Raw genomic sequence first — 25048 nt, forward strand, 5'->3', positions numbered from 1 at the left:
AAGGTCTCGCCCCGCGCACAGGGGTGAGGGGTTTTGGAGGCGTCAGGGGCTGAGGGCAGGCGCTGAGCCCGTGCGAACCTTCCTGCTGGCTGTGCCTTGTGCCCTTTCCATCCTCCTCGCTTTGTTACTCCGCTGCCCGTTGCTTTCGTTGCACCTGGAGGGAATATAGATTATTTTTTTTCTCCTTTCCAGTAACTTCCAGTTACTTTCGCTATTACCACATAAGCAATTTTCATTGCTTTTGAGGGGAAAGGAAGTGGGAGGTGAGGAGGAAGGAAATGGACAGGGTTTGTTCTCCTAGTAGTGTTACAGCAGTTCATTCACCATCATCTGTATGGAGCCTAAGTAAACAAGAACTTGGAGGTACTGATCAGCTATCAGCTCTTCATCTGTGACTTCACATCAGCTTGAGCCTCTGGGAGTTTGTTTCTCATCACTTTGGCCTTGTGTGGAGGGGCCTGGATGTGGGAGAGGTGGGATATTTCCAAAGGTCTCCCTCCACGCTGTCAATTCCTAAAGCATAGGCTACCTCCTTTTCTCCTTGGGTCCTCTGGGGCTTGGAAGTTTATAGAGCCCCTTGCAGCTCTTCATCTTGCCGGATTTTGGGCACAGAATTCTCCCATGCCAGGAGCTTTGTAACTAAACCCTTGTATGAGAGCACCTGTGAAATGGATGGTGTAGCTTTGAGGCTGAAAGGAGTGGAGCCCCGGAGGCATTCCCAAGACTTGGTGTTCCTCCAGTTGTCTCACGGCCCTGCTTGAGGAGAGGACTGAGCTGGGGCCCATGGACCTGTGATGGAGCTTGCCATCTCTCATGTCTTACTGCTGCCCTGAGCTGGCAGTTACCTGGCAGTCCTCAGGCCAGCACAACTCTCTTGCCAATGGCGTTTTCTAGGAGTGGAAACCACATTTGAAAGGGGGCTCTGTAGCTCAAAAATTACGGTCTGGCCTTTCTTTGCATAAGTTGCTTCAGAATGAAAAAGGGAAGCATGCTATTATTGACAGATAATAACTAGCTGGTTTATTTGTGCAGACTGTGTGAGACCCTTATCTTTTCTCAGCAGCCATTACAACTCTTAAGAGCCTTACAGATAATGATATTCAAAGGTTGAGAATCTTTCATCTATGAGTTGTGAAAGTAAGCTGTTGTATGGGAGCTGCTGTGAGCTGTTGAGGTGTGGATTGGGAGTTTGCATAAGAAGTTTATTTAAGTGTGAATCCCAGCATCATGGAGAATTAACCTCATTAATCAGCATTTACTGGTGCTAAGCATCCCAGCTCCCACTTACCTAGCAAATTAACAGTGTATTTTCCTGGTCAACCAAGATAAGACCACTCAGAAAGACAGATCCTGAGCATGAGAGGTAGAAACCCTTTCTGGCCATGTAGATAGAGAAGCTTGTGTGGCCCCAGAAGGACTGGGTTGGATAAGGAGGGTAAAACCAGCACAAACTGCACAACTTCTCAGAAAACTCACAAGCAAAGGGCTAAGCTGAGCATCTGACACAGAATGTTGTGTGATGGTTTTTCAACTGAGCTCAGAATCCTAAGAGCTGTAGAGATACAGTGGATTAAAGGAACCTTGCTCGGCCACTGATGGTTAAGAAGTTATTGTAGGACACCTGCTAGGTGCTTGGGAGATGCAGTGACTTGTAACAGGCTGATTCTCACCTGCTGACAGTCAGAAAGTCTTGCCCGTGCTCTTTCAGCATCACAAGCTACAAATGCATATAGCCACGTGGAAAACAGCCTGTTACCAGTGATACAACCTGCAGCGTGGCTGTCCTCTCTAAATCAGACTGCTAGATGTGCTCTGTGCAGAATGGGTAACCAGAAGCCTCTCTATAATCTGTACACTCTCTCTTCTGCTCATGTGCACGTTACGTGGGTGAGCTGATCTCCCATCTGTCTGTTACACAGCACTGTCCCACTGCTGCTTGAGAAATCTGTCTTTTCTAGAGCTACACCTGCGTATTAAACCCAGACACAGCGTCTGGGTGGACCTCTGCATCTCGTACTTTAGAGATGGGCTACGTCAGATTGAGAGGGGTTTTTTATTACTATATTTACTGCTGTAGTGAATTATGGCAGCCAGAAAGCATGCATGGCAGAAACCGTCACTGTAAAATTTCAAGACAAAATGGAAGTGCTGCTCAGGTTTTCAATGCAGAATCTCCAAAGGCATAAAATAAATATCTTGCCTATAATATAGGAGGAACTCCATGGGTTAATTAATGTTGGATTTCAGAGTGAATGAAGTTGCTGAGCTGTTACATGTTTATATTTTGCTGATTTCAAGTTCCTCAGCTGCCCTATATTTTTTTCAGACTATATGCATAGTTAAGCGTTTGCTTCCAAGACGTTAACAGCTGACTTTTTTCCGCATGTTTATAATATGATATCACATAGTTCAGTGACTTTCTACATGACTCCAAGAAAGCTGGGATGTCAGGCTAACCCCACAACATCTGCTGTGATCCAGAGTAATCATGTAAGGTTGAACAATATGCATCCAACAGGGAAGGCATACTCTAACCCATGGCCACCAGCTCTCATGGTATAGATAAATCCTACTCTGTCCTATTTACAATGCAAATAATTTTCTTTCTTGCAGAGAATGAAGAGCGAATATGGCAGAGAATATAGCTATGTCAGCCTTAAACTTTTTAGCTTTTTTAACTTTAATTACATTCTCCAGTCACCTCCCTCACCCCCCTGAGAATGATTTTGCAATATATGGTATGACTTCTTGCAACACTCAAACCTGTATTCCTTTACTGGATATTTCTTGGTGACCAGTGGTTTGTTTTGGAGTTTGTTTTTTTTTAACATGACTGAGGTTTTGGGGCACACCCTCCCCCCCCCTTTTTGGTTTTTTTTTTTTTGCTATCCAACTTAAGAAATATTACCTAGCATTGTTTTTATGATCCTGAGATGGTCCATATGTTAAAAACTCAGCTGGCAGTAAATTTAGACCAGCACTCTTATTTTTTCAAGTGCCAGTTATTCTGATGGATATTTTTTTCCTAAATAGTTCCAACTAAAATATTTGTCCTATGATACTGTTTGATCAATGGCAGCATTCTACAGACTGAAACTTCTTTTGTCTTTCCTTTTTTTTTTTCCCCCTACAGATAAAGGGATATTTATTATCCAAAGTGAAGACTCCAACTTGTGCATTAAAGTGGACACAGTTGGACTTGTTCTGGAAGACTGTGGTCAGCTCTCAAAAGACATGTTATGGAAATGGGTGTCCGGTCACCGGCTTTTCAACATAGGCAAAAGTACCTGTCTAGGACTGAACATCAGTAGACCAGAACAGGTGTTAAGTATGCTTGAATGTGATTCAACTCAATACTCGTTATGGTGGAATTGTGATGGAAAAGCATTAGTTGGTGTATCAGAGTACAAATTAGCCGTTGAAAACAGCAAACATATTGTGGCCAAAAAAAATTCTACTTATCGGTGGAAAAAGTACATGTTCTATGATGAAGACTTTTGTGAACGCCCTTTTCAAGGTAAAAATAAAATGTTGTCATAGAAATGTGGATGGGAAAAATTTTCAGAAGTTCTTTTGAAGGAAGATCAGATGCTTAGGATCCCTTCCAGCCTCTATGTGGTTTGGGACTCAAAAGTTTAATTTTTTTTTTATATGCAGTGGTTGAGGTGAGCATACACACAGCTGATTTTTTTCTTATCTGTTTTATGGACCCAAAAAAGCACCAATATCCTTGCAAATTAGGAACTGTTCATTTCAAATCCTCTATAAAGTAAGAAGTGGAACTAAGGATTTACTGTTGCCTGTCTTGCAGCTTTCATTATCAGATAAATCGAAAGAGAGATAACAAAGGATTTGGAATTACCACCACTGAAAATCAGTCTGTGATCACAGTGTCCATGAACCAAATGTTTGCAACATTCAGCACTTGAACTCTGAACATGCCAAACTTTGGAACAGAGATCAGGCTTTTGATTAATCCTGCTGTACAGCTAGGAAAGGCCTAGGAATGTAGATCCAGGTCTGCAGACCTGAACAGTTTTCCAGGTATAAGGGTTGAGGTAAACCCATTGACTGCAAACAGCGACAGACTGTACGTTGACCCCTTCGTTGGTATTTCTTTAGAAGACAAGACCTCAGGTTTGTACAGCGTGTCTCAGACAAGAGCTGTGATTCTCCCCATTTGAACTGGGTGTTTGGGTTGCAGATCTGATCTCGTTGGTTTCCTCAGTAGGTGTATCTGGGCTTGGCCTCTGCTCTCACGAAATCCTTCGTTTGGGAGATGTGACAACTGGGAAAACACTATAGCATCCAACCTTTTCTTGAAAACCCAATGGATTTTACACTTAAGACCAGACAGAAAATACTTAAACCCAGCAAAAAGTCTTCCACATTTGCTGTATAAACATAGCAAGATGAACATAGACTTGGTTTAGCCCTAGTACTGTGAAATCTGGGAGAAGAGGATCAGCCTTAGGCAGATGCTCCTAGCCTATTTTCAGGACCAAAGTAATTAGTTGCATTGGCAAAATCTCCTTCCCCTCCAATTTCTATTATCCTTCTTCTACCTTGATGTATGCACAGGCAAATGCAAGCCCGCCTGTTAGTCTGCCAGGTTGGGGGGCATCTGTACCTTCAAAGAAAAAATGAGTATAATTGTGGTGTGAGGTCTGTAGCTGTCACATTTGGTTTCTTGCCGGGACTGGAAGAGTCCCTTGCACCTCCATAGGTAGCAGCATGGTAGTGGGCAGAGAAGCAATCCTGATGTTTTTTTAACTCGTGATCTTTCTATCGTCTGTTGATATCAGAAGGCTTTAAAGGGGATTTACAATGTGTAAACTGCTTTTTTGTATGTGCACAGCCAGCCATTAACCGTGGAAACCTCTAGGAACCTGGCAGTATGTACTTAGTCTGTAGTTGAAGGACTTTGATCTTTAGGCTGTCAAAATGAGATCTTCGACAAACAATTTCATACTAAGTGTGATTGTGGTTCTTTAACCTTTTGTAGAAGCGCTGAGGTTAAGGAGATGCTCACTGAGGTAAAGCTTTCAATTGCACTGGGTTTTGTCAATATTTTGATACTCAAAGTACAATAGGAAAATATTTAAAATGTTTTAAAAGGCATTAATTGATTGTGACAACAGGTGTATGTAACATCAGTTCTTTAGCTAGATTATTATCCCCCAAGGTATAAAAACTATTTTTAAAAGTTTATTTAATATTCCTTTGTCCTTCATGTTTCCTTTCCCATAGAATGACAAAGAGAATGGAAAAAACATTAGAAATCCACTTTATAAAGAGTGGGAGGAGCAGGGAAAATAATGCTAAATTGCTTGTCTGTCATAGACTAAAGGTAGAGTTTGCATCTGAGCGTGTATTGATTCTGCTGCTGTTTTATGCAGTTCTGCAATGTAAGCACAGATTTTATATGTTAATTGTTCAGGTTTTGATTTTTTTTTTCTAGTTGTAGTGAATTATCAGAATGTGCCTTTTTTCTTCGTGACATATTAAAAAAACTATTATTTCCAAATTCTGTTCACTGAAGTTATGCTGCTCGTAATGTGTTATCGTTTATAAATTTAAATTAGAAAAGTGACTTCAGCCGTTTTGTTTTTATCATTGCTGCTAAAACCAGGAATTACGAGATATGAGGCAAAGAAATTTCTGTTAATTGTTATTTTAAGCTCTGCATTTTGTTTATTCCAGAAATATATACCTTGCAGGGAAATTCTTATGGTTTCCCATGTGTTTTTCCATTTAAATATAACAACAAGTGGTATTATGAGTGTACCAGAGATGGAAAGGAGTTTGACTGGTGTGCCACAACAACTCACTACGAGCAAGATGAAAAATGGGGATTTTGCCCGAATACTGGTAAGAAGTTACTTGTCTTCTCTCTGTCCCACTCCCCCGAAAGGATCTTTGCTCTTTTTAGTAATTCTAGGACACACTCAGTTTTGGATTACTTCTCTTCTGTTAGAGAGCAACATCTCTTTAAAAACACGAAAGAGGATTTTAGCAAATTTTATCATAATTTATCATGTTTGGCCTTTGGAGAGCCAAGTCCTTGTCCGAAAAATGAAACTACAGGTGGTGAGCGAAAGGATGTTCTTCCGTGCAGCTCACTGATCTTACCCTGCTGCTAAACCTCTCTTTCTTCTGTCCCAGTGATACATAGGAGCTTCTCTGAAGCATGTAAAGTGAGGATTGCTCTTGCAAAGTCATGTTCTGCATTATATCTTGCACATTCCTTTTCTTCTGTGCACTACTTGGATGCGTCTTGGGTGTAAAACCCTTAGTAGCAATAGCTTTAAAAACACTTGCTATTGGAAAGATTTTTGTTGTATAATCTTCATGAATATTCCAGCCTCTTGCGTAAGTGAGCAAAATTATATCTTCTATCAGTAGAAGTGGAAAAGCCCTTCTTGCTCACACTATATTGCAGATCTCTGTTCCAAAGTATCTTAAAACCAGCTGTAAATGTGTCTCTGAAATGGGGATTTCTGGGCAACCATTGTAATAGATGATATTTTCAGCCTTGCTTACACTGATGAATTACAGTAAGTTTATTCTCTTCAGTACAACATAGAAGGAGATTCAGTGACTGCTCCTCCACAAGTTGGATGAGGTGTTCATAGCCTGAATATTTCAACATTCAACTTTAGGAGCAAATGATCACCTGGTATAAATTGAAACATAGCTACATTGGCTTCATGAGAGCTGTGAAAATCACCACCAGCTGCAGATCAGCTCCCAAGTATTTTATCAACCGTATGAAATATGGGGCAACATTTTATTCCCTAATAGTGCCCTATTTCCATATGTTCTTTAACAAAGGAGCACGAAGGGAGTTCATAACTATGCTTCCATTGGGACGCTACTGCCATTAATTAATTGAGTTACTTAAGCTGTGGTATTTCTGATTAGTTTGTAGTATTGGGCTGTTGGTGACGAGTCTGTTTTTGAGCAGAGAGTGGCTGCGATGTTTTTTGGAAGAAGAACCCCGACACACACGCTTGCTACCAGTTCAACCTTGCATCTGTGCTGACCTGGCATGAGGCACGGGCCACCTGTCAGCTGCAAGGTGGAGACCTGCTAAGTGTCGCTGACCCTGAAGAGCAGAGCTACATAAGTAACTTAAGCAGTGAGTAGACATTTCTTTGGGGACCTTGTTGGAAACCTGTAGCTAGATTTCCTCTTTACCTGTGAAAAAGGGATAAGTTTTGGAATTTAATACTCTGTGTGATATCTCTCCCATTGCTGCTTCTCAGTCTTTGGCACATAATACACCTCAGCAGAGCTGTTTGAAAAAGCAAGGGTAAAGGTAAGTTACCACCTTAATAATTCGAGAAGTGGTGGTATGTTATAGGACGCTGTAATTCTCCCTCCCCAGAGACTCCAGTTCATTCTTGCAGCTGTGGTCATGGAGTGTGTTTGTTTTCTTTGATGAATTATACAAATACTTACCTTCTCTGCAATGTTCCCTGGTGTCCCTCTCTCCTGTTAAGTTTTCTTTGCAACTTGGACTTCACCAAATGAGAATGACAAGAACATTTCTGCAGGCTCGAAGTAACTGTCCTGTATGGGAAAAATGCCAGCTCTGTTTTCACAAATGGATGGTATTCCTTGTCTGACAAGCCTTTTGCTTTCCCCTGTGCAGCGAGCATCTCAGACAAATTTTGCAAAGCCTTCTGACGTCTTGGCTTTCATAGGTGTTTTAGTGTGTGTGGAGAGAACCAGGTGGAGAATAGGGTGGTAGAACTGTGATGCGCAAGGCTGCCTCAAGTTCCTTCCCTGTTGCTTTCCATTATTGCTGATTTTCAATTGCAGGATGTAAGCGAGCAGGAAGTTTTTAAAAAGATTTAATCAGCTTTTGATATGCCTGCAAGCTGTAAAGGGACTAGAAGTTGTTTATTTTATGGAAAGCTGAAACAGGCTAGCGTTTCTGTAGCTGCCTACTCTAGATTTAACTTCTAAGGTCAGCGACAGCTTCTGTGTTTTGCAGGATGATTAGCTTTTGAAAGATGAAATAAGAATTCTGAGTTTATTTCTTTTAACCTCTGTGTTGATTAGCAAAGTAATAGACTTTTTCTAAGGACATCAAAAAACAGCCTGAACTTTCTGGAGACTGATTTGAAGTTTTATTCCTATTGTAACAGTCAGGACAGCAGATCTATACCTGTAGGTATTTTTAAACATGAGGAGAGCATGAAAGTACTACTTTGTTTATTTTTTTCTGTTTCAGGGCAGTTAAATGCCACAGATACGATGCTGTGGATGGGCCTGAATCACCTGGAGGAAGATGCTGGCTGGCAGTGGTCGGATGGAACACCTCTAGCATTTGTGAACTGGAGAGCAAGTACTTGATGTTGCTCTTGGATATGTTGTAGCAGTGTAAATGATATGCTCTCTGTAACTGCAGCTTGATACAAGGCTGCTGTTCCTACAGCTGAGTTTGAAAAGTGAATCTAGTGATCGAGTGTACTTTTTATTTTTTGTAGAAATAATTATTCGTATTCATGAACTAGAACTGGGGATGTAGCATCAGTTGAGATGTATCTGTTCAAAGCATTAATGATCTAGCCCTTTTGTCATTTACTTTTAAAGCTGTTTTTAAGATTCCAGTTGCATATTTAAAAGTTTTGCTCTACCTGGTTTCATGGAGGAAAGGAATTTCTTTACATTAACAAGATGTAATTAATGTTAGCATATTAAGATGACCTTTGTGACTTGGGTTGTTACATTTTGAGGTCTGTCCACCAGCAGATATATCATAGACGCTAGAGTTTATTTTGGCCCTTCCTCTGATAGCAGCAGCCAAGGAGGGATTGCCACATATGTATAAATAATGATTGATGTTCATCAGCTGTCCACAGTATTGGTGTAATATTAAGTATTAATAAGTTTGGGTTTGGAGGGATGTTTGTACATTCATACAATGAGATGCAGAGAGCCTTACAACAGCATTTTACAAGTAAGAACTGAGTTTATGTAATTTTGTGCTTCTTAAAAATGTGTTTGCAGATCTCTCTGATAAGGATTTTAGAGAAAATCACTGTGTAGTGATCAATTCAAAACTGAAGTACAGCTGGCAAAGTTATTTATGTGAATCTGGATTGCCTTTTGTGTGCAAAAAATCTTTAAATAAGATAGAGCATGAAACACTGGGTAAGTCTCTCAAGGGTATTGTATCCTGTTTGCGAGTCTGGAAGGAGAATAAGAGGGAGCCACCTGAGTATAAAGTCAGAAGAAAAGAGCCTTAGCTGGACTAAATGTATGGGTTTGCTCATTTAAATTTAGTACAGTTTAATTGCAGTCCTAGAAAGCATGTTAAGAGCCTTAAAACTAAGAAATAAGTTTAATATATATATATACATAGCATTTAATTGGTTCCTTATTTGATCTGAGGCTTAAAGAATGCTCATTCTCTTTATATTACAACAGAGCCACATTTTTAAGCTTAAAAATAGGTAATCAGCTTCAAATGGAATTAACCAGTGGCCCACAGAGAAGAAAGTTATATAAATATAGCTCAAAATTTACTTTTTTTTTTTTTAGTGGTGTGCTGTACTTTTGATGTATAAAAAAACCCTTTGCACATACATGAGTATACGATATATAGTACGCAGAGTGTACTATTGTGTATAGTACACAGAGTGTCTCAGACTCCCATTCTGTGGGAAAGTTAAACACAGAATTGAGTTTATTAGAACATTAATTTTTGTCTTGATAAGAGCAACTTACGCAGGTTCAACTTCTTTTTGATAACTCAGAAGAAAGTTTCCCTACTTGTTTCAGATACTAAGAAAGGACTTACCCAAACTTTTCGTAGGTAGTGTCTGAAAAAGCTTTAACTGACTTAGAATCAGAGGTAATAAGGGAGACACAACATGTTTTAAACTGAATAACAGATCTATTAGTGTGTTTGCAATAGTCCAGCAGGCCCAAATGATCTGATCATAAAGTGGGAGAAATGTCCGTTTGCTTGGTAAGTGATGTTCCCTAGAGCATATGTTTTTGGCTTCCTTAAGTCATCTTGGATGACTCTGTTTTCAGCATTTGAAGATTAAAAAATAGCTCTGAATGTGTTATGAACATAGCACAACCTTGGCAATTCCATCTAATATACACAAATTTTGTATGCTTAATCAAAAGATACATGGAAGTATTACGCCACTCGTTGTGATGCTGGCTGGTACCCACACAATCGCAACTGCTACAGACTTCATAAAGAGGAGAAGAGCTGGAATGAAGCTTTTATCTCATGCCAAAGCGACAGTAGCGGGCTCATTAGTATATCTTCCATAGCAGATGCAGAGCTGCTCCTTAACTTGCTTGAAAGCGGTGAGTTTTGGGAGTTAAAGTGTGCAGCATTTCTTGAGGTGTTTTGTGATGCTCTTTTGTGCAGCCCTTTAACATTGGCACGTGGCTCACCCAAATGGTGTTTACGAAAAATGAAAGCATGATACATGCTCCTTCTAGGAGTTTTAAAGTGTCACCTTCTCCAATAACCATACTTAAATAAGTGGATCAACAAAGTAACACAGCGAGGCCACAGTGTGCTTGCCAGCTTTTGTCCTTTCCTGTTCTTGGCCACCAACTTGCAAACTGTTGCAAAATGTTCAGTCATCATCCTCGTGCAAGAATTGTTTCAGAAGCAACAACAATTCAGAATGTCTTTTGCTTTCAAGCTGCCCTTGTCCACACTGTAAAGTTGCTGCTGCTGCCGCTAGTGCATTGACAAAGTCACCTTTGATGGCAGCAGAGTGGATCAAAGGAGTTCACTAGTCCACATTGTCCTAAGAGGTAGTGTAATTACACGAGGAACTTAATGAACAAACACTTTTCAGTGCAGCAATGCCAAGACTTTTGTTGTCATAACAGCAGCAAAAAAAAGTGAATATTTCATGCTTCCACCTGACATCAGTGCTGGCAGAGCTGTACAGTTTGACCATGAGTTTAAGCTTCCCAGAGATGTGGCACAGTGGCACATTTTATCAACTCTGTCCCATCACCTGTGTTTGCAGGATGGTGTGTTACACTGGGTTTACTGGACTTCATCTCCCATTATCATCCCTCTTGCCACCCATCATCTTTGCTATCCTGTCTGTCTTCTTCTTAGGAGATTAACCCCTGTATCATCTTCCTCTATTAACACCCTCCATAGATACCAAATACCATTATTTCCAGAGATGCTGTAATGGATAGATGTAATTGTTGTCAGCTTGTATTCAGCTTTCAAGTCTGCTGCTATTTCAGACTTGCATCAGGCTTCTCTTCAGGAGAAGGGCTTACATGACTGAAAGCCTGTCTACTTTCTCTGGCTGTAGCAGATATTCAAGCAGGGTGCTACATCAAACTGCAAGCCTCGTTTTTCCTATGTTTGCTAGCACTGTGGCTACAGCTGTGCTGTCACTGGAATTTATGAACATCACTCAGAGAAATGTAAAGCTGAGCATGCCGTGGAAGATTATAAGAATTCTTTCCCTTCCATCTCAGGCTTTCTGCCCTATGCACTTTGAAAAAGTGCAGGTACCCTTGATTTGTATCAGGATTTCAAGGCATATTATCATGTTTGTTGATTATTTTTGAAACAATTTAGTCTTCAAGAGCTGTAGAATGTTACCTCATCAGTAAGGTTTCCTGAAGTTTGTACAGCTGGGTGGGGGTTTTTTGGTTTTTTGTTTGTTTTTCTGAAAGAAGGTAATTATTATGAAAATTCCATGAATAATTTTCAATGGTGGTGGTGATGTTGCAGGAACAATAGGCAGAATTTTCACCACGAAAATCTGAACTCTCTCTTTTACAGAAAATGTAACTGAAGCTTGGATTGGGTTATACAGTAATAACACTCCTGTTGTTTTTGAGTGGTCAGATAGCAGCCCAGTTAAATTATCTAACTGGCACAGCCAAGAACCTAACACCGTTCAAGGAGCAGGACAACTCTGTGTTTCAGCACAAGGATCTGTAAGTTTCCTTTTCATTTTGAAGGAATTATACAGACACTTCTTGTTTATCTCATAAAAAATGTGTTTCTGACTGTGCATGTTGTTTTAAACCTTGACCTGTAGTATGGCATTGGGGTTTGGTTCCTAATGTGTCCATGTTGTGATAAATGCAATGTAGCCTTTAGAAATCAATACATTTTGCAGCGCTGATGCACAGAAAATTAATCATAGATTCTGAGCTTATGTTCAATAAAAGATGTTAAAAATGCTTGCCAAATGGAAGAGAATAAATATGAGTAGGTATTTTGATAAAGACAAAGTAATTTAAAATCCAGGTAGTGTATATCATAATTTAAGATGCATAAGTTCTGATCTTGAAAGCTTCAAAATCACATTTTGAAAAATTCTCAGCTATGCCTATGGTATCTAGCTGTCAATATTTGTAAATTTGATGTAGCATCTTTCAAAAACAGTAGTCTAGTTCTACATAAAATTATATAAGTTGACAGCAGTAAAACTGACCCTAAATCAGTCTGGTGGTGTAAAACTGAGAGTTATGTTCAAATAACACTACGTCCTGTCTTATCAATATTCATTGCACTGTCATTTTTTTCATAATTTGGTCATCAATTTACTTTTACAATTAATTGTACTTAAATTCGTTGATACATGACTTACAGAAGTAGCACCATAATGCCTTTTTTTTTTTCGTCAAGCATGTTTTGTCTAAGTGTGAAAACTGTGTCAAAAAGTTTCTGTTGTCTCTCCAGTAGTGGATCCAGGGTTGCAGTCTTTAGCTCATGGGAAAGCCAAGGTAATTACACAAACCTGGCAAAGTGAGTTTCCATTGGAAGTAAAAAACAGGACTTCCATAAAATTGTGGGATTTAGATACATAAAACCATATTTTGCTCAGTTTGCAAGTATAAACAAAAAAATCAACACGTAAAATACAAAGGAAAAGGAGGTTCAAAATAAAATTCTTCAAGCATTGTTTTTGGTACATGTCCAGTGTGTATAGATATCTGAAAATTATACCATACAAACTTTGTAATACCTTGACGAAGGACTGTTCAAATATAAAGATTAATCTTACAAAGAATAGAAGAGATGGGAAGAAAGTTCCCATCTATTTGGAAAAGTGAGTGCTCTGGCATGGTCACAGTGATAGTTAATTAAGATGCATTGCATTCCAAAGAGTGATTCAAAGAGACAAGCCCTTTTGTATGATTGATTTAAAAAGTCCTGCTGACAGTGTTGGTAGAAATAAATGATCCCTCTAATGATAAATAAACAGAGCGAGAAAATTTGCTTGTTTTTACTGAGAAGTTAAAATAGGAAGTGTAAACTAATGTGTCTATGGATACGTATGAGAATATGAGTATGTACAGAATATACTTCTCTATATCCCTTAGGAGGGACGTTGGAAGGTTAAGAAATGTGAAGAAAGATCTTTCTACATTTGCAAAAAAGTGGGGGAATTTAATAATATCTCTCCTGAGCTGCAATCAGGTTGTCCAGAGGTAAGGGGGTTTATGTTTTTTGTTTGGTTTAGAGCCTCACTAATAAAGCAGAATGATGTAGGAAACCTCTAAATGCAGCTACGTTACATATGAATGAAAATAGATAGATAATTTTAGTTTTTTCCTATTAGAGATATGCATGTTTTGCTAGGAAAAATCTCATAGTTTGCCTGAAAAATATGTAAGCTAAACTTTAGGGTAAGATTAAAGGCTTTCCCAAGATGCCTTTCATGGCTTATTGCACTGTCAGCAGTTGTGACCCAAGTTCCTATTTCTTTCTAGATCAAAAGTGAAAACTCTTTTGTCCACCATCTGTGCAAATAATGGCTGTTATATGATGCCTCATCCCACACATGGTTTTCATACACTGAAATGGAATGTCAGGGTGAAAAGCAATCACTTTCATTGACACGGAGAGTGAACTCTTCCACTCGTACATTAGCATTCCTTTTGCTTTCAGACACAGATGGGAAGGAGCACAGCTATCTAAATAGGACATTGCAACAGGGTTTTAAGCTTTTAGGCTCTGTGTTCTGGTAGTAAAAGGTATCGTGTTAGAGTAGGATTTTATTTGCCATCAGTTTCTCTTCACAGTATCTATAAGCTAACTTGAAGACTTTGTGTTTTATTCAAAACTCCAGAGGAGTTTTGTGAACCTCTCTTTCTATCAATAAAAGTCTTTCTTCTCTAACTTACTTTACACTTCAGCTCATTGTTTTCCTTTTTTTTGAGAAGTCAGGAAACATGACCAGTTCAGTTGAATTATAAAAAGGTTGAAACTGAACTGTTTGGAGTCGAAATACAGGAAATACAGGGGACATATCCAGCGTTCTGGTCTTACCATTATGGAGGCAGAAGTTACTGCTTAGTTCCAGCAGCTTAACATTTCCAGAAGTTTAGGGTACCTGCATTCGTTTCATTTGGACCAATGTATTTCATCACTCAAGAATTCTGTGTCTTACTAGTTTAAGAAAGGTTTGCTGCAGTCCTGACCAAGTGAAAAATGTACATAGCATCAAGACTTCCAGTTGTAGTCAGGAGCTTTACAGCAATTCAATTTCTGGTGCTTCCCAGGATCAAGTCTCCAAAGATTGAGTCACTGTTCATAGGTAGTTTGGTCTGCTCTGGCAGACTTCCTACGCCTGATAAATTTCTGTTTGTTGATGTTTCATACACTGTGAAAACATGTACTGAACCCTGTTACAATCCATTGGTTTTGATAGATACTTTTCTTTCTAATGTGAAAAAAATTAAATTCATTCAGTCAAGTCAGTACTAAACTTACTCAAAGCTGCATTTGATTTCAGGCATTTTGTCTTGACAACTCACCTTCTTGTAACATTCAGTGAATGTGTTGTGGCTAGTTACTGGCCTAATTTTCTAAGTCTTTGTTTCATCCAGAGTTACCTTTTTTCCCCCCACATTTTTCTGTTGCTGACTTAACTTACATGTACAGAATATCTATTGGTGTTTCTCATATTTGATCTTTTGCTTCATTAACCTCATACTGTCATTCATTTTGGGTTGCTAGCAGATTCTCAGGGCTTTGGGCACAGTTGTTTGCTTTTCTAAAGCTTTGTTGTCTAATGTGTTAAAAGTGATCTCTAATGTCATGTTGATTTTACGACTAGTGCATGAGATGAACTAGCCTTTAACATTTTCTGTGGTTCTGCTGATTGCAGTTTTCGCAACTCGTCCGTATCGAGTTACTAGGAACCTGAGCTCTTTTTTCCTTACACTTCTGTCATCCTGACATAAAAAGTACTAAGCACTTTCTTCCCTTAGCAGGTCAACTATTTTTTTCTAGACAGCAGACTATTACTGAGACTAAATATTGTATTGCAAAGGTGAGGTTCTCTGGACAGTTTTCCCCAACACAAAAATAACAGTTTTAAACATTTTCTTTCAACCAGCTTTTGAAACAGATTGTGGAGCTGCTTGATAACTGAGTTGGAGGTTTCTGTGTGCAGAACTGACTGTATTTGAACTAGTGACTTTCTCCAGTTCCCTACGCTTTTATTAGTGCATCAAAAGATAACAGTATAGTACTAAATCGAGCATTTGTCTCTATGGCTGTTGTAACAGACAGAATCATGCTTTTAAGAAGAGAATTGCTATTAAGGCTACAAAACCTCTTAAAGAGCAGAAGAGCTGCTGCTCTGGATAAGGATCCATTCGGCCTTGCGTTCTGCCTCCCGCAGGTGGCTGCAAGTGGTGTTTGGTGAAGAGCAGGACAGGGCAAATATGGATAATGCTTCCCCCAGTTTTACCTTGACCCCCAACTATTCAGGGGATTTCCTGAGCCTTTTAAGATTTGTGTATCTTAACAGCCCACACTGGGTGTCCCCTACAAGTGCTTGCCCTTTTCCTCTTGGACTCATGTGAACTCTTTACATTACATCGTGAGACCTATAAATCTACCCTCTGAATGGAAACACGCCACCTTTCCATGCTGAGGCTGCCTCCTGCTAGCTTAGCTTTGGTTATCATCCCCAAGGTCTTGTACTGAAGTAGTTGCCCACCTTCATGGCACTCACCATTTTGACATTTTTAGTGACCTTGAGGGTAACTACTGTTGGAAGTACAGTAGAAAGGAAAAGGACTATAGGGACATCACTGATGATTAGACAGAAAATCAAAAGGGGATCAAGTTTTTTACAACCATATAATAATTAATAATCTATAAAATAATGTTCGTTTCTTTTAAGGGATGGGAAAGACATGGTGGATATTGTTACAAAATCGACAGTACCCCTCGAAGTTTTGAACATGCTTCCAGTGGTTATTTCTGCCCACCTGCACTTGTATCAGTAACAAACAGGTAGTTAATCCTATTAGACAGCGTGAAGATACCTCTAACAAGAGCTATTCTAACTTTAGAAAGTGTTGCATGGCAAAAGATATTACCATTACGAAATAATACTTGTGTGAGAGGTGAGCATAATTACTAACATTGGCTAAAATCAAAGGTGTGCTTTGCTTTATTTTTTAATTGAAGATAAGTTCAGTGAAAACCAAGTGTTAGGCTAATAAACACAGCAATGTGCACACGTGTGAGCATGCAGGCATCTAAACAAAAATGCTTTCTACAGAGGTATGTAAGATCTTTAAGAAAGTTTATTAGCATACTTGGAAACTACTGAAAAATGAAAATATTCATCTTTTATAATCAAAATACATCAAATTTTAATCCAAATCAAGTAATGTTTTAAAAATGTTTCTATTTGTGTATGCATTTCATGTGAGTTCTCAGCAAATGGGGAGAGAGTAAATGTTTGAAAGCATTTGAGGTCTGTCTTCCCTTTCTTTGTTCCTATTTACCTGTATTCCAGCTTCAGCAAAGGCTTTCCCTTCTGCAGATGTCCAGATGCTCAGGTTTTCTCTGCTGTCTTTGTGATTTGCGCTTTATGTTGGATTCCCATTAAAGTTTATGACATACTGGTAAATATATAACATGCATACTTGAACCGCCACATATTTATTGTAAAAAACAAAGAAGAGAAAAACCCCACCCAAACCATAAGGAGGAAATCTGCCCTCCCATTAGGATGGGGGAAGTACTGTAACTACCACTAATCAAATGAGTGATAGCTTGAAATTTTAGGAAAACACAGGTTACCCCAGAAGGATTTGCGTAAAGTGGAATTTGGCCTGCCAGCTGGTTACAGGATTGTGCCTGACGCACACAGCACTGTACTGCAGTACAACAATAATACTGATGGGCAGGATAAAGGACACATTCTTGCAGATGAGCACTTGCAGCTCAGACATCACAGGGAGTGCTGAGGGTGTGCTGCACATCAGTGGAAGCATGTCTTCTGTCTTTTTGTGCTTATTTCTTTTTATTTGATTTTTGCTGGGTATAGCCATCACTGTTAATTATGTAGTTCCCAGCTACGATGTTGGAGTGGCAAAGAAAACTAGTTGTTAGTGTAGCTTTTTTTGATTTTAATTGCTGCTGAGGTTCGTTGTCCTGGTGGAAAATGCAAGAACTTTTCAGTGTATTGATCCTAAAATATTCATTAAAAAGTAGGTTGTAGAGGAAGGAGAGTTGATACAAAAAGAGAATGTGCAGGGGAAATGAAAATTAAGTAAAAGGTCTCAGTCACTCTCAGTGTTACAGATACATTCAGTTTTTTGCATTAATGTCATCCTTATGGTATTCAGCCATTTTTTTCACAATATGTGAAACCAAGAAGTTGTATAAGTCTTTATCAAACTGGGCATTTACTTTGCTGTATATATTTTCATAGGAAGCCGATTCAGTGTGCTGAAGCATAATGCTAGACCAATTATATCCAAATAAATACGTTTAAGGGATAAATGGGTTACTATATGCAACAATTACTACTTGCAAAAAGGTGTAAATCCCTCAGATAAATTTAATGAAGAAAATAAAGAAGGAAAAAGTGATTCCTGTTGTAGTCAGATCAGCTGGTGCTTTGAGTTCCTCAGCTCTGGTTTCTTGGTGCTGTTTTGTTTGCCTGGTTCCAGCAGGGTACCTCTCTGCAGAGCTTTTTCTTTTCTTTCTTCTGTAGCTTTTTCAGACCCTGTAATCTTTTCTCCTTCATACAAGGAGTTTAATAATTTGATTTGTGCATCATTAATATTCTGTCTTTACATGTAGTAGTTTAAGCATTGAGCTTTTAAGATCCTAAACTATTGTTTCTTCTATCTGCCCAAATGCTGAAAAGAAAAACAGGGAAAAATTGCAGTTTATGCTACAGCCTCGTGCCTGAAGTTCCTCACTCTGTTCTGTAAAGACAATTAAGTACCTCTTATGTATTTGCATCTTCTCACGTAATTTAAATCATTTCATGAGAGCTATTCAGTGAAATACCAATTGACCTATTTTATTCTAATAAGCTTTTTGTCTTTATTATTTTATCAAGGTTTGAACAAGCTTTTATCAACAGCATGATCCGTAGCATGGTAAAATCTGAGAAAACTTATTTTTGGATAGGATTGCAAGACATTAATAACACAGGAGAGTACTTCTGGTTAAGTACATCAGGAAAGAATCCCTCCGTGAGCTACACAAACTGGAACAAGTACCAACCACGTGAGTAATGTGCTGATAAAAAAAGAAGTGACTTGAAGGGGGGCAGTGTGGTCTCCTCCCCCTGCTGTAAGCGGCTTAGCAGTGACTGAAGGGTCCTCGTCCTTCCCTCCCTGCCTGGCCGAGAGAGCAGAGAGATAAGCTTCCATTTTCTGTTGAATCTGTAACTTCCTACTGTGGATTGAGTTAGATGAGTTGGCAGTTGTGGAGAAGCTGGAGCTTTCTTCCCCACTTTCCACCTGGGTGCTGTTATTATACGCTACCTAAATGTGGCAGGACGCTGGATGTCACTTCTCCCACCCCACCCCAGTTTGGCGGGGGGAAGAATTAACAGCCACAGTCTCCTTGCAGGCACAACTAATCCCTGACATTTTTTCTTTTTCTCTGAGAAATTTTTCAGACATTTGTTAAGGGCATTTTCAAGGAGGCCACCGGGGCTTCTGGAGACTCCCAACCAAAGGTCCCAGAGAAGTCAGGAGTTTTTTTCAGTAACAGTTTGTAATTTGCATTTTATCTGAAAAAAAGAGGGCAGTGTGCATTTCTGTCTGTCAATAACAGCACTGTGTGGAAGTTTCTTCTTCCCTTTTAGTTTACTGATGCTTGTTTGATTTTGTTCGCTTTATAGTAATCCAAAGAAAAAACAAAAAAAGTGAAAAAATAGTCGTTCAGCCTCTGAAACATAAACCTCTTAACAGGAGCTGAGAATAGAGACATAATAATAAAGACATTCCATTTCACTAATTGTTTCTCAGTTTTGGATTCCATACATTTATTGCTTTACTACTGCAGTTTGTGAAAGTACTGTTTTAAATTGCATTTCATCTCCTGCGCTTTGTGAGAGGAACCCTTCATTGTGGTTCATTTTACAAGCTCAAGTTAGCCAAGACAGGCTTGTAAACTGGTTGCTGACCAAAGAATGTGCTACTTTTGTAAGTTCGAGTTTTTATCCAGAATCTGATGCCAATAAAACAGTCAAGTCACTTCACCATAAATTCACAGAATTCTAATGCTTTATTCTGATACTCAGCACTTATTCCCATGACTAGGTCATTCTGGAGGATGCGTGGCTGTGCGAGGGCAGCACCCCATTGGTTACTGGGAGGTGAAAAGCTGTAAGAACTTCAAAGCAATGTCACTGTGCAAGCAAAAAACAAGTTCTTATGAAGAACCGGAACTTACTTTTCAAAAACATTTAAGTTCCTGCTATTTTGGATGGGAGTCAGATACTAATCTGCACAACTGCTACAAGGTACATGACCAACTAGCTTTGAATTTTTGTTATTCTTCATCAGCTTAGGGATACACTGTTCCTGAAATGATTTTGATAAAAGCATTTCTTTCACTTAACAAACAAAAATTGTTACCATTCTTCACTGCATCTTAAAGGGAGTGAAAGTCTTAAGAATCAGAACTATACTTGCAATACGCATGGCTCTAATGTAGAAAGCACTGCAAATAATACTTGACTTTTATGGGTTTCTGAGACAACTGCTCTCCAAAATCAGCTATGTTTATGACAGTGTTTATTTTATTGCAGATATTTCACAATGAAAAAGTTCTGATGAGAAGAACATGGGATGAAGCAGAAGCGTTATGTCAAGATTTTGGAGCACATCTTGCTAGTTTTAGCCATATCTATGAAGAGACATTTTTGAATAATTTATTATATACAATTTTTGATAGGTAAAGAGATTCTTTTAACACCAACAAGATTTGTCTCAATCATGCTAGTATGTAAAAATAATTACAATGTAAGTTCTTCTATCCTCTTAACTAGTGGTTAAAGAAGTTTCTATTCTAACATGAACTTTGAAATGGGTGAGAAGACATGTATTAGCAACACTGTTATGTGATTCGTTTTGAAGATGATCTTTGTAGTAGATGTTGAGCAACTGTTAATTTCAAAGTGATATTCTTGTGAGTTAACATTCTCTGTTGAAATGGAGGTTCAGCAATTTTAATCCTATTTTAAATGTTTTCATCTTAAAAAATATAATTTAACATTTTAGTAGGAAAATCAGTTTACCTCAAGGATACTAAAAAAATCAAGAAACGTATTTCAGAACGATGTACGGAATTCAAGAAGAAATGAGTATGGGTATTTGCACTATTTAAAAAATAATTTCTGAAATAACTAAGGAAAAGGTGCCTGAGAAATGTTATTTTCTTATTTTCCATCATAGGACAGAAGAAAGACAATTCTGGATCGGATTTAATAAAAGAAACCCGCTTTCTGGAGGGACGTGGCAGTGGTCTGACAGAACACCTGTAACTATCTGTATACTATATGTTTCAGTTACCTTTCAAGTCATATCTGAGCATAAGTTCACAAAAATAAGCCTTGTGAGCAAACATTGGTCAGAAAAACTGATTGGTTTTCATGTCCAAATATTTCACCTAAAGTAATAGTTACAATAGGATTAATGGTACATTACTGTTAAAATAGCAGCCCGTGCAAAAGGGTCGTGCAGCCACGAAAGGAATTTGGTAGGATTATAACATTTTGCAGATGTGTTCTTTCCTGCAAAGCAAGTTGTATTTAGCCCAGGACCAGGCATATGTGGAGTGAATGTATGTTTGTGTGTTTGTATTCATATATATGCACATTGGGAAGCCTTAGTTAGTAACTGGGGTTTAAACTTTGAACAACTGAAGAAGGGTCGGTTTTTAAACCGTAATTGGTTTTTAGCCTGAAAGAACAGTGCCAGGTCTGCCATTGTTACTTTAGTCATTTCAGAATGCGGGTGCGAGGTTCAGTCATGCCATATGTGGAACCAAAACAAAGGCTGTTAGATGTGGGCAATTACTGCTCATCCTGTAACAAAACTGTTAGGTTTCATAGCTCTTCAGTTGTTTTTATGAAAGAGTCTTATATAAGATGGGAAAGTTGAACAGGACATTGAGAAATCATGGTTATGGACCCTATTTTTTTTTCATTTTGCCGCCATAAATCAGGTGGTCCTGTAGTTGTTGCTTATGATGTTCTTACCATACACACATCTCCAAATCCTTCCTTTTTCTCCATAATGAGATTTTGAAATGTTTCATCTTGGAGTGTCGTGAAAGATAATGAATGTGCTGATTTCAGGTAGTATCTTCATTTTTGGAGAGCAAGTATGTTGAAGATGATTCAAGAAGCTGCGGAGTGTTCAAAGTAAATAGAACGGTCTTTCCAGCACACTGCCATGAAAAGCGTGAATGGATATGCAAAATACCAAAAGGTGAAATGTTAATTAACATCCATCATCTATGATAATTATTACTTGTAATTCAGGAAGACACAAGGTAAAATAAAAATACAAAAGCCTGCCTTTTATCCACATCTGGAGTTCTCCTCATTGGTCTTCTGCATGAAATCATGGCAAAGCTGTGTGTGGCCATTAGGGTTTGTTGGCCAGTTAAAGCTCTAATATGTGCAGTCAGTTTAAAAATGGATAGCAGTGATTAGCAGCTGGTTAGCAGGAGTTAGTCAAAGGTTGCTAAAAATGTTGTTTAGAAAGCATGGCAATTATTTTATTTTATTCCATGTTTAACTCCTTGTTTTGTCCCTGAATGAAAATAGTAATATTTTTCATCATTTTGTAGAGAAAGCAATTTCAGTGTCTCTGAGTGTTTCTCAAAAGAGAAACGTCTCTTTTGATTCTTAATCAGCAACTTTTAAATTTATGTGTTTTTGCAGGTGTTAAACCAAAGAATCCAAATTGGTACATAGCTGGTATGTAAACATTTTCTTTCTTCATGTGTTGAAACATTGCAACTTGGAAATACAATTTAAGCCATTGGTAAAAATACAATAAGTAAAATGTTCTCAGTTAAAAATTTACATGAAGGAGCTCGGTAGGAATTTTTTGCTTCAGATCAACATCTGTCACTCTTTTAGGAACACTGAAACATCAGATACTACTTTGATTAGGTAAAAGAGTGTTGCCAGTAGCATCAAACTCCTTAGGTAAAGGAGTTTGATAACCTTTCCATCACATTAAGTCTGCCTTTTTGCAAAGGTTGAGCATCTCTCTTAATATCCCTGCAGTATCCCAGGATAGAATATTAAAAAAAAAATATATACTCATTAGCACATTTCGTAAATTGATATGTTAAACATGGTTCTGCTGTTGATTGTGGCATATTTGTCCTCTGACACATAGCTGAAGGTGGACCATGGGGGTCACGAAGAATTAGGCTTGAAACAAGTCTTTCCTTCTGCACACCACTGACTCTTCTGCTCATTTTCTAGAACTGCCGTGGTCATATTATCAAGGAGCAGAATATCTTTTCCATGTCGGTCCTACGGACTGGGAAACCTATCAGTTTGTCTGTGGCTGGCTTCGCAGTGGAATGGCAACAATAAATTCTCCTGGTGAACAAGCTTTTATTCAAAACAAAATTAAGAAGGTAACAAAAACTACCCCTTTGAAAAAATCAACCCTCAGGCAGTAAGTGGCTATTTTCTGCTGCTCCTTTTGGAATATCTGTCTGCCTGTTGCTCCAGGTACAATCTGAAAAATATTTTACTAATTCTCTTGCTGTCTTCGTTTCCCACGTCCCTCCCTGAAGCCCTATTTAGCTAAAATCAGTAACATTTCAGAATCTGCAGAATCATTTCTGCTGATGAGCAGGTGGTTCAGTCTGCCTCAAAAAAGACCCAAGAGGAGCAAAAACCTGCTTCCTATCCCAAAGTTATGAAAGTAATTAGGAGTAAAGAGAAAGGTTTGTTTCAAATGTGGTGTACATCCTTCTCTGTTTCTTCTTCTTTCCCCGCCACCGCTCCGTGACCAAGGGGACCCAATGCAGTTCCCTAGGTGATCACACAGCAGTTCTGCATCCACCAGTGATGCTCCATCCCCATTCAGTAACTTGCAGCTAGTCATCAGGTAGCAATACCAAGGGACGTTTCAGTGGGTGTATTAGCATGACGTGGGCAGTAGGTCCAGATGTTTGAAATGGTCTTCAGAGTCTGAATCTACAACATGATGATTTGAAAGGTTACTCTTGCGGAGAGCTGGCCAAGAATAAAGAATTGCCAATTTCTCTGCATTAAATTAAATCTAGACTATGGAGGTGGGTGCTTATGACCATGGAAAATACATTACCTTTTCCTCTGTGTATGCCAGCTTGGGCAACATTCCCATGTGTCCACACATTTGTTTGATGTCTCCTGAATTATACCCCTTTGTGACTATGGATATTTATATGAGGAAAAAAGACATCTGTCTCTAAATTCCCTTCTCTGGATGAAAGCAGAATTTCTGTAGAACCACTCTGATGTAACAAACAGAAGTGAAACTGCAGAAGTAGATGAATTCCCAAGAAACTGTTTTCTTTTAGATGTTCTCAGTAAAAATAAAATAAAAAAAAACATTTAAAAAAATGAATCAAAATAATCTGTTGGCCTTACTGAGGGCAAAATTCTACAGCTGTAATGTAAGGGGATATCATAGAGTTAACTGTAAAAGAACAGATAGTGCTGAATAGAAAAGCTCTTGACCCACACTTAGTTTTGCTTACGCTGTGTACAGCTTTCTCTGCTTTTAACTTGTAATAGAAAACATAAGTAGAATTCTGTCATGTTGAGTGGGGTTTTTAAGTTTCCAAGGAATTATGCATTATTTTTATCTGCTATTTAAGGAATTTTGTATTAAAACCTCATGAACTGGATTTAAAGCAACAGTTCACAGCAAAAATAGCTTATAATGAAAGTGCAGCATAACTTTTTGTCTGCCTTCCTCCACATCTCCTGGAGACTGTGATGTGATGTATGTGCTGCCTTACCTAACGTGGAATGTTTATGACTTTAGAAATTATGTAACTTTAAAAAAAAGATGTATTTCTCCAACTTAAGATCACTTAAAATGGCTAATCAGAATGCTTCTTTAAAGACATGTTTACTTACAAGAGATCTTTCAAAAGCAGATTTATCATTCAAATTGGTGGGGTTTATGGCAGTTTGTGATGGCAGTTTTCTGCAATGAAAAAGCCAAGTTTACTCCCTTGGCATTGAAATAAGGTTTTGTCTCAGAATACAGCATACACAGCTATTTTAAAGCCTGCTGCCTTTGGGTAAGCTTCTCCAGTGTAGCCAGGTGTGTCCCTAAGTGATTGTAACCGGTTTCCTGTGGAAGCAGGAGTAATGGTGGCAATCACTAAAGTAATACTCAGCAGTCTGAATAGACTTTGCATGTGTCATTAGAGAACCTCAGCAAAATTTCTTACCATGGAATTTGAAATCGCGTGTTTCACTATTCATTAAAAGCGGTAATGAGTAGTCCGAATGCTGTGATTAGAAAACTAAACTCGGAGGCCAAACAATACCAAATCAGATAGCATTCCTGGGTCTCCTCTTTGTCAGATGTCTATTTTCTTCATTTGCTATTGCTATACAAGCCGTAAGCTGGTGAAATCCTCCAAGGACAGTGTGGCTGCCATAGCACAAGCTGCACTGCTGTTCTTTCTGGAAAAAAGTGCTTCTCAGGGTGGCTTTTCAGGGTGCTGCACATTCAGAACTTTTTGTTATTGTTGACTCTT

General features: G+C 38.6%; 1 protein-coding gene across 1 annotated transcript in view; it reads left to right on the forward strand.

The window, feature by feature from the left end:
- Nucleotides 1-3133: 3133 nt before the first annotated feature.
- The window catches only part of PLA2R1 (phospholipase A2 receptor 1, 180kDa), a gene marked incomplete at both ends in the record, with an annotated part of 33720 nt that continues 11805 nt past the window's right edge, over nt 3134-25048 (forward strand). The window contains 16 exons of the mRNA XM_010145173.1: nt 3134-3517; nt 5704-5871; nt 6968-7141; nt 8243-8356; nt 9022-9165; nt 10153-10341; nt 11807-11964; nt 13360-13467; nt 16176-16288; nt 18360-18529; nt 19573-19775; nt 20064-20209; nt 20710-20794; nt 21615-21747; nt 22206-22241; nt 22761-22918. Of these exons, the coding sequence (XP_010143475.1) occupies nt 3134-3517; nt 5704-5871; nt 6968-7141; nt 8243-8356; nt 9022-9165; nt 10153-10341; nt 11807-11964; nt 13360-13467; nt 16176-16288; nt 18360-18529; nt 19573-19775; nt 20064-20209; nt 20710-20794; nt 21615-21747; nt 22206-22241; nt 22761-22918 (2483 nt within the window). The remainder of the gene's footprint in view (nt 3518-5703; nt 5872-6967; nt 7142-8242; nt 8357-9021; nt 9166-10152; nt 10342-11806; nt 11965-13359; nt 13468-16175; nt 16289-18359; nt 18530-19572; nt 19776-20063; nt 20210-20709; nt 20795-21614; nt 21748-22205; nt 22242-22760; nt 22919-25048) is intronic.

The sequence above is a fragment of the Buceros rhinoceros genome, unplaced genomic scaffold (genome assembly GCF_000710305.1).
Source record: "Buceros rhinoceros silvestris isolate BGI_N320 unplaced genomic scaffold, ASM71030v1 scaffold30981, whole genome shotgun sequence".
Lineage (NCBI taxonomy): Eukaryota > Metazoa > Chordata > Aves > Bucerotiformes > Bucerotidae > Buceros > Buceros rhinoceros.